Source organism: Meleagris gallopavo, chromosome 10 (genome assembly GCF_905368555.1).
Source record: "Meleagris gallopavo chromosome 10, MGAL_WU_HG_1.1, whole genome shotgun sequence".
Lineage (NCBI taxonomy): Eukaryota > Metazoa > Chordata > Aves > Galliformes > Phasianidae > Meleagris > Meleagris gallopavo.
The window spans coordinates 8,209,768-8,223,967 of record NC_139413.1 but is presented as its reverse complement, the minus strand read 5'-3'; the positions used below and the strand labels follow the sequence as shown (position 1 = coordinate 8,223,967).

At 35.3% G+C, this 14,200-nt stretch overlaps 1 protein-coding gene across 5 annotated transcripts in view; it reads left to right on the top strand.

The window, feature by feature from the left end:
- DENND1B (DENN domain containing 1B) overlaps window positions 1-14,200 on the top strand; it is a 155,236-nt gene that overhangs the window by 59,231 nt on the left and 81,805 nt on the right. For 3 of the 5 annotated variants that reach the window (XM_085232102.1, XM_085232100.1, XM_085232105.1), the window contains 5 exons: window positions 3,236-3,305; window positions 4,843-4,923; window positions 7,570-7,629; window positions 9,367-9,420; window positions 12,443-12,553. In XM_085232102.1, coding sequence (XP_085088228.1) covers window positions 3,236-3,305; window positions 4,843-4,923; window positions 7,570-7,629; window positions 9,367-9,420; window positions 12,443-12,553 — 376 coding nt within the window. The remainder of the gene's footprint in view (window positions 1-3,235; window positions 3,306-4,842; window positions 4,924-7,569; window positions 7,630-9,366; window positions 9,421-12,442; window positions 12,554-14,200) is intronic. The other 2 variants (XM_085232103.1, XM_085232104.1) reach the window with 2 other exon arrangements.

Below are 14,200 nucleotides of genomic sequence, written 5' to 3'. Positions count from 1 at the left end.
TATAACTTGACTAATCTTTGTTTCGTTAGGAATCTTGAAACTGTTGAATGAGAGGTTGACCTTATGTACCTAGAGAAATGCAAAATGCATCGTTAAAATTTTCAGTCTTAGATTTCATTAATTTTTACGACTGTAAAATTGTCACCTATGTTTCCAAATGAAATGCTATAATAAGGAAGACAGGTTTATGTGGTAAGTCTTTGTAGTTCTTCAGTTCAGGCCATTCCTGAAGCTTTCTCTCTCTTCCTTTAGGCAAATCCCTTAGAAGCAGAATGTTTCAATTTTACACATTTTGTGTCAATTTTCCAGACAGAAAAGTAGCCCCTAGACATTAGACATTTAGCTACGGAAAGGCAGTTTCCTCAGTTTTATTTGATTACTAGAAGTTAGATTCCTGCTGATAGTTCAAGACTGTTAGTGGTTACCTGACTATTTGACAGAAAACATTTCCTTTCCTTTATTTAACCTTTGACTCATGAATGTAAAAGTTTTATCAGAGCTATAGCAGAAGCACAAGTGAGGTGGAAGTCTACTTACTGCAACAAGGGTTATGCACGACTTTGAGTAAACTCTGAGCTCCTGTCTTGTGGCTCATTTGGATTAAAAGAAAATGCTAAGTGTGTTTCTAATTATCCATGAAATATCTCGTGCTTGTGTTTTCATGACAGGCAGTGGCTGTACTCTTAAAGACCACTGTATTCTAAAACAGGAAATAGGTATCTTTTAAAACAGTCATGCACATATTTTGATATTCTTCTTTGTTGCGTGAAGGCAACTTTATAGGAATTGGAGGTTTTCGTACGTTTGTCTTGTATGTTCGTTTCTCAAGAGTATTAGTTGTAACGTGCTATCTGTGAAGGCAATGTGTGCAATTAAAGAGCAATGAGAAAGCAAAGGTCTCATTTGAGAATCTATGTTCTTTTTATTTGATGAAGACAGATCTAGATGGTCTTTCCTTTCATGCCATGGATGTTTTGATTTGTCTTAAATTTTCAGGTTTAAGTAGCGTGCTGAGATTATATTAACCTTGTGTCTGTGGTGTTTAAAGGTTTAAAGCAATTCTTTAACCAGTTTTTCAGCTCGGAAGGAAGCTGATATTTTTCAACTACGTGCAAACGATCTTTTTTTTTTTTTTTACAACATGTATTTGTGATTTTGTTATGTGTAGATCTGAATGTGCATCATCAACCTCATCTTGCTAAAGGAGCAAGCTCATGTAGGAGTACTCACGTCAGCATGCCTTAGCCTGTGAAAGTAAAATCTTCCCTGCTTTTGTGCTCGGGTTCATTAATTTCAAGTAATGAATTTGGCCTCATGAATTTATTCAAAAATTAAATTTTAGTTTTTGCAATAAGAGGGGAGCTGAGATCATAGATATATGACAGAAATATTGTTAATATTTTATTGAAGTAGGAACACTTAAAGCACGCTGTTCATAAATGTTCATTATGAAATACAAAGAATCAGATAAGATTTTACAATATTCTACAATGAAAAAATGATATGCTTGGATGATATAGCCTGCTACTGCTGAAGTGATGGCAAAACACTGGAAGGGCTTTAAATGATGTAAACTATTCCTTTGTCTATGCTTATAAAGGTTTTTTGCAGTTTGCACCTTATAGTTTGACTTGGATGAAGTGGTTGAGCCATGCTCTGATCTCTGCTGCAGCTGGAGGCCGGCGGAGCAGTTTGGTGGCTGCGATGTCTGCAGGGACCCTGGCACTTGTGCCCAGTACTTCTGTTTTTGTGTCCAGGATGAGGGAAACGTGATTTCAGAAGGTCATAGGTCAGGAGTTTCGAATGGAATTAAACTCCAAGACCAGTAGGTTTAGGAGCTACTGCAATAGTGTTTTAAAAGGATGCACAGTGTTCGGGCCCAGAAGCAGTGAGTGGTAGTATGGAGGTGCAGCTGTGTATGCTTCTTCTTCCCTCTAAGAACTGGAGTCTATTTCTAAAGCCTTACCAGCTGCTCACTGAGAATGGAGCTATTGCAAAGGAAGTGTAACCCCTTGCTCTGCTCACTAAAAAGTAGCCTTGGCTTCTGAAACATCCAGGATTTCCCCTGGTGGCTTCCACTTGCCTGTTAGGGAAAGCGTAGGTATAAAATGAAATAAAAAATCTTTCAGTCTTTGCTTCCCCTCCTGTCCACATGAAAATATGAACAAGTTATATTAATCATGCTTTCCATTTTAGTAATGTGTTTTTTATTTGTGGAAAGAACTCTAAGAAAGAAACTGGAAGGTATTTAATTTTTAAGAAAGGAATAATTTATACTTGAAATGTTTGGTAAACTACATATTACATCTGTATCATAAGCTTAAATAGTGAGTATGGAAAGCTCTGATGTCACAGTTAAAGGTAAATCATCTGTAAAGAGATGTCAGGAGAAAAAAAAGGCAATAATAACACTGAGCTTCTCTTCTCGTACCCTTCGGTTATGTCATATTTATCTTGGATTCTATTTAACTAATTGATACTATTGCACAAATATGGGTTGCAGATTTACGGTAGGAGCCTTTGAAATAGTGGTATTATTGTGCTTGCAGTATCAGTAAATGCTCAACTGTTTCTAGAAATTGCTACTATGTATAGAAATGACTTCATAGAGGGAAGACTTCATATATTCTTCTATATATGTGTGGCATCTGTGCTATTCTGTAGTGGTGCATGAATTGTCTGATATGGGTACTGGCTCTGCCCAGGTAGATGGTTTGTGGCAGTCTGCCCAAGCACAGCAGAGTGTAGAACATCAAAATGGCAAGGAAAATTACCAACACAACTACTGAGAGCTTTAATAGGCAATGGGACTGTGATTTAAAGGTGTTTGACAATGCTTAAAGTGATTTTTTTGGATGCATTTAGAGTAATGAGAAGCAAAAATATTGTAAGCTAATCTACACGTACGTGGGACTTAAAGTAGATTTCCACCTTACTGTGTAAAGTGAATTGGTATACATAATGTATCTGAGGTACTGAGATGTCAGCTTTATAATAAAGCAAAGCCCAAGTCTTACCAAATAGGTCTGGTTAGTAGATAGAGTCTAAAGAAGTAGAGCTTTGCTACAACCTAACAGTGATTTAGCATTAAACTGAAGTTTGTGAGGAACAGGTTTATAAGCACTTATTTACATGTAAAAATGCAAAAATGTACTAGTCATTTTATGGTAAATTTCGTAAACACTGGAAAAGTACATTGATATCTTAATTTTCTTTTTTTCCTCTCCTTTTTTAGTTACCTACCCTGGTTTGAAGTATACTATAAGCTTTTAAATACTCTGGCAGATTATTTGGCTAAAGAGCAGGTAATTTTACGTTTTACATAGTCTGTTTCTTTGCGTAAAAGATTTTGCAGCAGTAGCAGCGACCAAATAATGTAGTATTTCAAGTGCCATAAAGTGATTCTTCACTGTTTAATTTTTTTTTAAGTAAAATTTAGAAGAAAGTCATTAAACTTGTTATACTGGAGTTCAATCAGTGTAAATGTTGGGCCACAACTATCGCTAACTATCACTTGAATATCACATGAATCTTAAAAAGCTGTTGAGAATCTACCTGTCTGAAGTGTCAGTCTTAGTATAAACAAGTCCTGGGTGAAGTGTGAGCTAAGTGTTACATCACTGGAGAACTCTATGATGCATTGATTGTAAACTGTAGATTTCTGGAACTATCTGATTATCAGTTACAAACACTTTTTTTCAGAACTGCGTAAAATATGATGTACTGTTTCACCCTTCACATTAACTAAAAACTACCTCTCGTAATTCTGTCATCTCAACTAGCAAGACAAAATTGCTTGCAACATTTGGTGAAGAATCATGATAGTTTAGTTTGCATATTCATGAGCAATTAAACGTATTCCAGGATTATGCAGGGAAGGAAATAGTGGCATCTGTCTTTATGGAGAACACTGTAGCCATATCTTTCTGATTTAACTGCATTAGACTACTAGATAGAAATTTAAAAAAAGAAAAGGCATCAATGGATGGCCATATGCTGACTGGAAAAGCTGATGTTTCAAACGTAGATGAACTATTTATTAAGCAGTTATTATGCACTATAGTAAATGGACTTCACGTAATAAATAAAAGCATCATTCTAGATGTTGGATTAGTTAAATGCATGTTAAACTTATTCTGTATGTGTAGTTTCACCACTAGTAGTCTGAATCTTTAAACTGAGCTTTGTATTTGGTTCTTATTTCACTATAGCAGTAAAATGGTTATTGACGAGGTATTTGACCTCAATAGGAAGGTGGGAATCATTTTCTCCTCTGCTTCTGCTCCACTGTTCAGTGGTTTTGGCATTGTACAATTGCTTTAAGATGCTAGATTAGGCTTGTTGTGCTGTATACTGAGGAACCTCAGTATCGATGATCAGAAAGATTTCGCAATGTGTGGAAGCACGTACTTCATTGTGCTGCCTCTTGCCATATATGTTGCTGAGGAGGCTGTTAGAGAACATTGCTGTCGCGCTTTCCCAGGCACTGTGTGACCAAGAGTGTACAATTCAAGTGTAACTGCATAGTTAACAAAGTTTTCATTAGATGAATATCATGGCTAACTCTTTTAGAAAGTCTAAATAGCCATTTTAATGCTATTTTCAGTTACAAATAATGTAATTAATTTATGGAGTATATGGGGCAAAATAAAAGAATTTTTCTTACATAAATGAAGTTGGCTTATTATTTCATATTTAATTACTTCATGGGAAATTGCCATTGTCTTTCTCACTAAATGTATATGTGTATGTATATAAATTGTTTGACGTGTAGTAAATTGTAATAATTCTTTTATGTAATGATTAATTAAAATTTTAAAAAATTTTAAATTTTCCCTATAGGAAAATGACTCAAAGGATTTGTTAAAATCGTTGTATAGCCATCCTGTGCCAAAGGCAAACGCTTTAGTCAGTTTAAGTGTGGTAAGTATTCTCTACATTATTCCTAATTCTGTTGCCTAATTCAAAATGCCTACGTACGGTTAAAACAATCCTTTTGTAAACTGTAATCTTAGATGGCTTTCCATCATTAACTGGCTTGGATAATTTTTTTAACCTTTCATTTTTTTCGGCGCAGAATAGTTTCTCTACATCTGGAGTTGTTCTCTTAAAGTTAATGAAAAAGAAAAAAAAAATTGGATTTTTGCTCTATGAATGAAAAAGGAAACTAAGGTGGATCGTGGGATCTAGTACTGCTAGAACTACTTCTTTGTGTTTCTAACTCGCTCTTGCAGATAATTTTGGTTTCTCCAACTGTGAATTAGGACACACTGACTCTGTGTTGTTGCTTCTTGTGCCAGAGTACGTGAGACTTAAAGAACTGGAAACAAGTTTGTGTAAGCTTTCCCATCTTCCCACTCCATCTTTCTAGGTTTGCTTGATCATGTGGTAATACTCTAGGAAAGATAGGAGAATACCGCATTACATAAAGCTTATATAGCGTAGGTACAGATGAAAGAATGTGTCTGTGCCACGATGCTTGGTACACTGACACTTTGGGATGTGCCACTGGATGCTCTCAGCACAGCAAGTTGGTTTTGCCATAGAAACATCCAAGTGAGCCTGTTGCTGTTATAATTCCTGATGATGATAACAGCATAAGCATATGAAAATATGCTTTATGTCTTTAGAGGCTGTATCAAATATAAAGCCATTCTTCGTGTCCACAGCTTATGTAGAAGTAAATGTGTGCAAATAACATGGTAGTTGGATCATCAGTTTGCAAGGCACAGAAAGAACTGAAACTAAGTCTTTGATTACTTACTGAAGGTTCAATAAATTGTTTGTCTTGACATTGCTTGTGACATTCCTATTACTTTTAACCCATTTATTTTGTAGCCCTGTACTTCAAGTGAAGTAAGAGCAGATTCTAAAGAAACATCTGACCCTCCCAGGAGGGTGCACAAAAATAGAGAGGAAACCAGTGTCCCTAGTTACTTTTGGTCCTTAAAATAACGCTGCCTTCATTTTCATTTCTTTTCAAATTTCTCTTGCATTGTTACACTTTATTTCAATTGTCTATAGAGCCCTAGTATTTTTATTCTTCAAACAATAATAATAACTGTCTTGAAGGCCTTCCAGTCTTGAATGGTGTTTCTCACCAGAATGTACTGCTGTTTTTTGAGGCTACAGTTTGATTTTTTTTTTGTTGCTTTGCTCAGTGTATTTGTGTATGTGCATATATATATTTGTTTATTTGTGTTGTCATTATAACATATGTTATTTTTCAGTAAGTAACAGAAATTAAAATCATTTGTTCAGAGTGACCTGCAGTAGTATCCTCTTGTATATGGAATAATATTTTGTAGTTGCTAACTGCAGTGTTATAACCAATTCTAATTTAGAAATCATAAAACACTTGGTAACATCCTTTAAAAATCCTCCCGTGTTTCAGTAGGACATAAATTTTTAAGATTTTTTTCCTTTTGTTTCCTGGAAAGCTTTGCTGTCTATTGCTGTCAGTGCTGTGTTTCATCTTGTACAGAGCTTTCCTATCTCAAATGAATGTTGTGGTGAACTTTGGAGTGGAGGATACAACCAGCAACATTGGGATGACAAATTGCTTGCAATTAAGTTGATGCTTGCTGGTTTTATTTCAATATTAGTTGACGTTTGAATTTTTTTTTCTCAGCTGCCTCTTGTTCCCAGTAGTTTGTTCCATGAAACAGTTTTGTTATCTTTCTAGCTGAACAATGATAATCCAAATGTGGGCTGGTTGCCAAGTGCTTGGCTGCAGGCACAGATGAGCAGTACTGTGGGTACAGGCAGGGAAAAGCAGGATGGAGTAGGTTCCCTTGAATCAAAATGTGTTTTGGATCTTCAGGCATCTATTTTCATAAGCTCAGTGCTGCAGGGAATAGGGAAATGTTTGTGGCCACTTTCAACTCTAACGTTGTATGTCAATCTTCATATTGGTGTCTCTTTCTGGCTTCTTATGTATTGTAAATAGGTGAGAGTGGAACAGTCAGTGGTCATAGACTTAAAAGAAGCTGCAGTCTGAAAAATAATTGTAGGAATAACAGCATGAGGTTGTCTTTCATTGTGCCAGGATGAGCCTAGATCAAATTTCATGATGCAGAATTAAAAAGATTCATCTCCCATATACTCAGATATGCAGAGTAAGGCTCATAGACATTGAACTGGGGCTTAAATGGCAGACCATTATGATACTTACAATTACGTGTACATAATCATGCATAAAATATGCCAGTATCCAGATACATTTTTTTTTTTCCACAGTAAACTTCAGTAAGTAGAACACAAAAATGCCTTGATCTATTTAAGGACCATGTTCTCTTCTTGCACCTCTGTCTTGATATGAGCAATCTTTGATTCTATGAAACCTGAGCTTTCTGTCTCTAGCATTTTACCCATGGAGGGCCAACAAAAGTGCTTGTTTTTTTTTTGTTGGAAAAGTTAGCTAAGTCAAGACTGAATTCAGATGGGGATGAAACATACAAAATAAAGCATATTTTCAGAACACATTTTAGACATGAGAAACAGTGGAATCATCTTTGCTCTATTGAAAAGCTAAAAAATCAATTCAATCTTTCTCTCATATTGCATAAGAACCAAGAGATGATTTTTGCAAGTAAGCAAGTTTTGAAAAAACAGCCTTGCCTTGTGTCGGTGAGTTTAAAAGGCACTATCTAAAACCTATTGTAATTAAAGTAGTGATTACTTGCTATAGGATATGTTTTCTGATTTCAGGCTTATTTATACTTAACCTTTTGGAAATTGTGCTGTTGTCTATAGCCTAAAAGAGCAGTATTAACCTACCTATTCTGTTTAAACCAATCTAATTTCAGAGCATAACCAAAATCAAACACTTAACAAAGTTTGCATTTTCTAGTTTTCCTTTTTTTACAGAAGACTTTATATGGGACAGCAACTATTAATTTAGTATGTCTTTCATGGTCATATGCATCTTCCTAAGGGAGTTCTCATAAATGTGCAAGGACTCCATACCATGTTATTTTTGTTGCTTAATGGTTCATAATGGCTGCAGTAATGCGTCTTTGCTTTTCATAGCTCTAACTTCCTTTTCTGTTCAGTGAGTGAAATATTACTAACTTCTTAACGATGAATAATTACTAGTCCAAGTTATTAAATCCATTAATCAGAAAATCTGTTGTTAAATTTTCTGCAATCTTATTACATATAGAAAACTATTTTCTCATCATACTCTTTAAGAATGTACTGCATTAATCTAAGTGTTTTCCTATTCCTGACTACAGAATAGTAGTTTTTCCTGCTGATGCACAAAAAAAAAGACGACACTGCATTTGCACAAGACATTCCAGGATTTTTTTGAGTTAGTGATGTTTTTTGTTTTTTTGTTCTTTTTTTCTAGCTATTGCCAAATGACCTAATATGTGGAGAAAATTTTCTATTAAATGTATCAAACTGGTTTAATAAGAGCTTTCTACACAGATTATATTGTATTAATATATTTTCTTGTTTGAACACAAGACACGATATCTTAGACGCTTTTTTGTTTTGTTGTATCTTTTTCAAGTTTGACTTAAAAACTGTTTTTGTGTTGCTAATAATGATAAAAAAATATACAGTATAAAAGCAGACATCTTAAGAAAAACTAAAAAAAACCTTAAAGTAACAAAAGCTAAAAATTCAATAATTATCACATTTAATTATTATCTACTTCAAGGTTTTTTGTCCTTCAAGATTTAGAGTAATTATGAAAGATATCTTAAAATTATGAAGTTAAATCTGTACTTCACTCCTAAAAGCACTGGATTAAGGAGAACAACCTAAACTACATCTGTTTTCAGTTTAGTGCGTTTTATGTTTACATTCTAAATGGCCTCAAACATAAGATTTTAAAATTGCGAATGTTTTTTATAAATGATTGTGGAATGTCGAGCTGTCAGACCTTGGATTTCTGTTAGCACATTTTGGATTTGAAGATGTTTGGAAAGAGACGAGGCTGTATATTGAGCAGTAATATTACTGTTCTCATTAATTGTCATGTAAATGACTTTTCCTTACTCATTCTAAATTTACGTTTTGTTTTTTAACATTTATTTTTGTGCTTGAAATTTATGAAACCAGTGCTAAAGCCAATGAATGCTACTTTGACATGAGACATTTAAAACTGGCTTAATTTCATTTTAACAGCAGTACAGTGTTTTGTTCACTTGGTTTGTGTGCTGCGTTAAGCCAGAAATTGTGATTTCATGACGTGATCTGCTTAGTTCTTTGTCTGGTAGTAGTAAGAATCCTATTGGAAACATGGCTATTTGCTTAAACAAAGATGGGGTTGGAAATCCTGAATGTGAGATATTTTAAAAATAATTTTACTTGCCAAGCCGAATTTAAATTATTCATTTTTTTCCCATTGATTAGCACTTGTATTTCATTACTCCTGATATAACTGGATTGCCAACAATCCCTGAAAGTGTAAGTATGCAGTTTCTTTTTAAGAAATTTGGAAGTATAAGCCTCGTTCTTTGAGTAGGGCTGTACTCTGCTTTTATCAATGGGTGGATTTTTCTGTGACTGTTTTTAGAATATGATTGATGTCTATTATTATAACCTTTAGCTAGTAAAGTTACTCTTGCATGCATTGTTAAAGCATCATACAGGGCATTTTTGAGCACTGCTGTCTGCCTTTTGTTCATAATTACTTTGTTTGCATTTATAGGGGCTATATATGCAAAACGTTCCACTTACACAGCTAGTATTGTTTGAATATCTGCCCTTTAAACACTGCTTTGCTAAGCTGCAAATTTAGCTATCAAGATAGGCAGTTAATTTTTGTGTAAGAAGGCATTGTTTCAGGCTTTTGGAAAACATGCTGTACCTGCTCATATACGGATGGTAACCATACACCAGAAACAATTATTGTTACGTTTTAATGAAGGCTTTCGTTCTGTAGATGCTGAATTCTTGGTAGTGCTGCAGTACAAATGCAGAATGTCAGATCATGTCCTCTATGATGTGTTTAGATAGAAGGTATTTAATTGGTTATCTAACGTTCTGCTTTCTAGTTCTGCTTTCTAGTTCTGCATTAAATTGGGAATTCAACAAAGCTTTATAGGTTTGCATTTTTACACTTTCACTTGATGACTGTCTTCTGAAAGTTAGATGTTTTGGTGGCTGTGGTGGGTAAATGGCAGTACAAACATATCGTCCCAGGGATGCAGGAAAGTTTGGGGGGGGGAAAGGCAACGAAGCCACACAAGCGTAGGCTGAGAAGTCCAAACCTGCGGGTAGTGGGAGCTTATTCCTAGCAGGGCTTCAGCCCAGTCCTGAGCTGGTGGCAGAGAACCCAGGGGAGATGCTGGAGTCTTGAGGTAACTCAGAAGTCTGTTGTTGCATTGAGATGAAAGGGCCCACAGTGGGAAGTGGCTCTTTGGTTAGGACAAGGATTAGTTTTTAGATGTTTGTTTTCATGTTTTACCCTTTAGATTGAATTCCACTGTCTGTAAGAAAAATTCTGTTCTAACATGTTCTTTGGTCTCCTACTAAAGCATAACTTTGGAGATTAGGAGGTATTTAGTATGTTCATCTTAAAGAAAACGGAGAGGTTTCATTTTGAGTTTCTGGGTGAGTGAGGTTCTTGCAATGGCATTGCTGTGGATGTGCTCTGCTGATTCTGAGGGAAAATTGTAAAGTAATTATCTAAATGCCTTGCTATACTATTAATATTTTTTGACTCTGTTTCTGAAATACCCACTCTTCCAGTATGCTCAAAATGGCAGAGGATAGAACATGTAGAAGTTAAGAGGTGAGATAGATCTAGTAAATCAATAATACAGTGACTTTTCCTTGTTCTTTGCTATAAGTTTCACAAACTTCTGGAGAAATATCTTTTCAGCTCTAATCCAGACATAACTGTGACTCCCAGAGAAATGTTCTGTGCAAGATGGCCAACTTTTTTTACCACAGCTTGTGCTGAACAGAATCAGCATGTCATTATCAACTAAAATGTAAAGGCTGTCCTACATAAGGGGGACTTAAATTACCATTGCACGTCAGCCTCTGACAACCCATTAAAGGGGATGCTTGAAGGACCAGAATATTTCTAAATGGTGCATCTGTGGCCCTTAACGCTCTCAATTTAGCTTCCCAATACCTATGCAGGATGGACCAAGAGTAACTCCATGCTCTGTCTCTTTGAATTAATAATACATTTATGAGTTTACATAAAATTGCTTAATTCATTGGATCTTCTGTCACTTCTTTTAAGAAGCTCTAATTTAAAATTGAAATGTATCCAAAAAGGAGGTGAATCCTCTGGTCACCATCCAGACTTTCCCTCAGGTTAGGTTCCCCTAGTTATGGCCTGCAAGGAACTGGAGCAGCAGCTGCTCAGGAGTGGCTCTGGATCACACAGCATTACCTGCATTGTTGGTGGCGGCCATGTCACAGTTCTGAGCCTCAAGAGCACGTGCTGCCCTGAGGCCTTCACTCCTTTGTCAAGCCCTCAATGTCTTTCGGGGTTAAAAGCCCTCACTGTCTGTGCTGACTCCACATCTAGTGTAAGCTGAGTTTCACTGCTCTGGCTCTTGTCCTTGGGCTGGTACGTGCCACGGTGGGTTCTTGTGTTAGCATTCAGGAGTGTATGCTGTTTCTGAGAGGTCAATGGAGGTTCTGGTTGCAGGTGAGGTAATGGACATGTGAAGTTAGGAAATCAGATGTACACTTTGTATCTTGTGAAGTGAATTGGTATATTTTTGTACCTATTCCCCAATAGTTATGAATGTTTGCTGTTTTTCTATGCATTTTTGCTGGTGGTCTTTGGACTAATTCAGAACCCGTATTTCTGTGGTACTGTGCCACACAGAAATATTGTTAAGTTCATCTGGAACACAGAGACCCACCCACCTGACACAACCTCTTATTTTTTCCAGTTTCCCCCACTTTTATATTATCTGACCTATGAATAAAATGTACTGGTGGCTTTATTTTTCATTAAATGCCATAGAGGTACACTCACAACCTTCTACCACAGCTGGCTGTTTTTGCATGTTTTTCTTCCAACTGGAAGGAAAGCTGGTTTGCTTTCCTTGAAGTAGAATAACATGTGCTCACTTTTGGAGAGACTGGCAAAACATTGTGGTTTTATTGTCATAACTATGGCAGAACAGTTACTGTGGTGCTGGGGGATCTGTTCCTGGGTTGGAAGTTAGTTACTAGTATACTTTAGTATTGATGTGCTACATATTTGTTGTTCAGATTCCAAAAGTGGGCAACTCTAATTTCAGAAGCATTATCAAATAAGTAATAACTTGCTCCAAAGCTAGGTCATCACTAGCTTTAAAATTCTATTATTTTTAGAGCATGTGTTTTAATTTGGATTTCCTTAATATTTTTTTTTCCACCAATTAATTGGTCAAATTTTCTGGTATACAGTGTATTAATGTTTTTCTTAGCTACCATTGTCGCTATATTGTTAACATTTTATTTATTTAAACAGAGAAACCTCACTGAGTATTTTGTTGCTGTGGATGTGAACAACATGCTGCAACTTTATGCCAGTATGTTGCATGAGAGAAGAATAATTATTACCTCGAGCAAACTAAGCACTGTAAGTACTTCACACATCTCCTTTTCAGTAGAATATATTGAACGTTTCACAGAATGACCTACAGACCTTTGTGGTTTTAGATATGTTCCATGTGTACTCATAAGACAATATCTACATACTTTTCTGATATATGGTTTTAGTCTGGCTCTTGAAATACAAAAGTCTGATTTATATAAGACCTACTCAGATACATTAAGTCAGGTTAATTATTTTCCTTATCAGTAGATGAGAGTTCTTTAACTCTCCAGAGCTCATTTCTGTGCCTTCTAGCCTAAAAAGAATTCTTAAGGGCTATTATAAGATCTTTATTATTCACTTGTGGCTTATTCCATTGGAGCTACTTGAAAGAAATCAAGGGGCCTTAATAATAGCTGCTATCCTAACCTGGTAATAGGTAGATTCATCTTTCTCAGAGTGGCTTGGGAGTGCATACTGTAATAGCTCTGATTTGGAGCAGCTCTTCAGACTTATAATAGCATACAACTCAAAATAGCATTTTATTATTAATAAAGGTTTTAGACTACTGCCACATTAAGATGTTTTTTCTTTCCTTTTACCTGCGTGGACTGCTTAATAAAAGAATGTTGCATTTCATTTTGAAACTATATATAAATATTCAGGTGTTAATTTTGTTCTAATATTTTCAGAATCCTGTGAGGCTTTAAAATCCCCTATATTTCGAATATATACCAAATATTAATTTTGTGTTACTATGAGACTGTTTATAAGCTACTTTTGTCATTGGTTTTATTTGATACATAGTTTATTTGGCTTAAGATCAGTCCTAAAAATATCTTACTTTTCAAAAGTATCCATAAAACACTTTGTTTTATGTTGTTTCTATGGTGGGAAACAGAAGTTATATTTCTAAACGCTACTATTTCTACTACCCAATAAGTGAACAATTATTTTCGACACATACGCACAAGTTTGGGTATAGTATTAAAAATTTGTATTTTCCAAGACATGTGGATGCTGATTTCTAGTATGTGTGTATAAGGAGTGAGAAATTTTGGACTGTAAATAGTGGATTAAAAGCCTTTAACTTCTTTTGAGTCCAAAGTAAACTCGACAGAGGACTAAGAACCGTCATAAAAGGCTGGCAGTTTTTACAATTCTAGTTATTAGCAATTGAATAACATATATACACATAAAGAAATGTATATATTATATTCACTGTGATTCTTAAAACTGTGTATATCTAAGTATATAGTACACGTGCTATATACAGTATAGATAATCTATAAACTATTAAATATATACAGTATATGTTATGTATAAAATACATACTACATTAATGATGACTTGCAGAACATGAAAATAATTGTCTATACTAATTAGGGAATGAAAGAAACCTGAGGTCATAAAATCAGAAGCCAAATGAAGAACTGTAAAACCTGTAAAATAAGTAGTGAATGTATATATTCAGTCTTTAAATTACCATACTGTGATATATCTTTTAGGCACCAAATATTTTACTCTATCTTATGAAATTCCCATATTCTTTCTATTATTTCCTGTGGAACTGGCCACGGGAAGACTTGGGCATTGTGGTAGAGTAATAAGGTGATGCTAGTGGGCATCAAGAATTTCAAGGGAAAGCCTTTTCAAAGAACCTGGTTTGGTACAAGTTCAGGCAATGCAGTA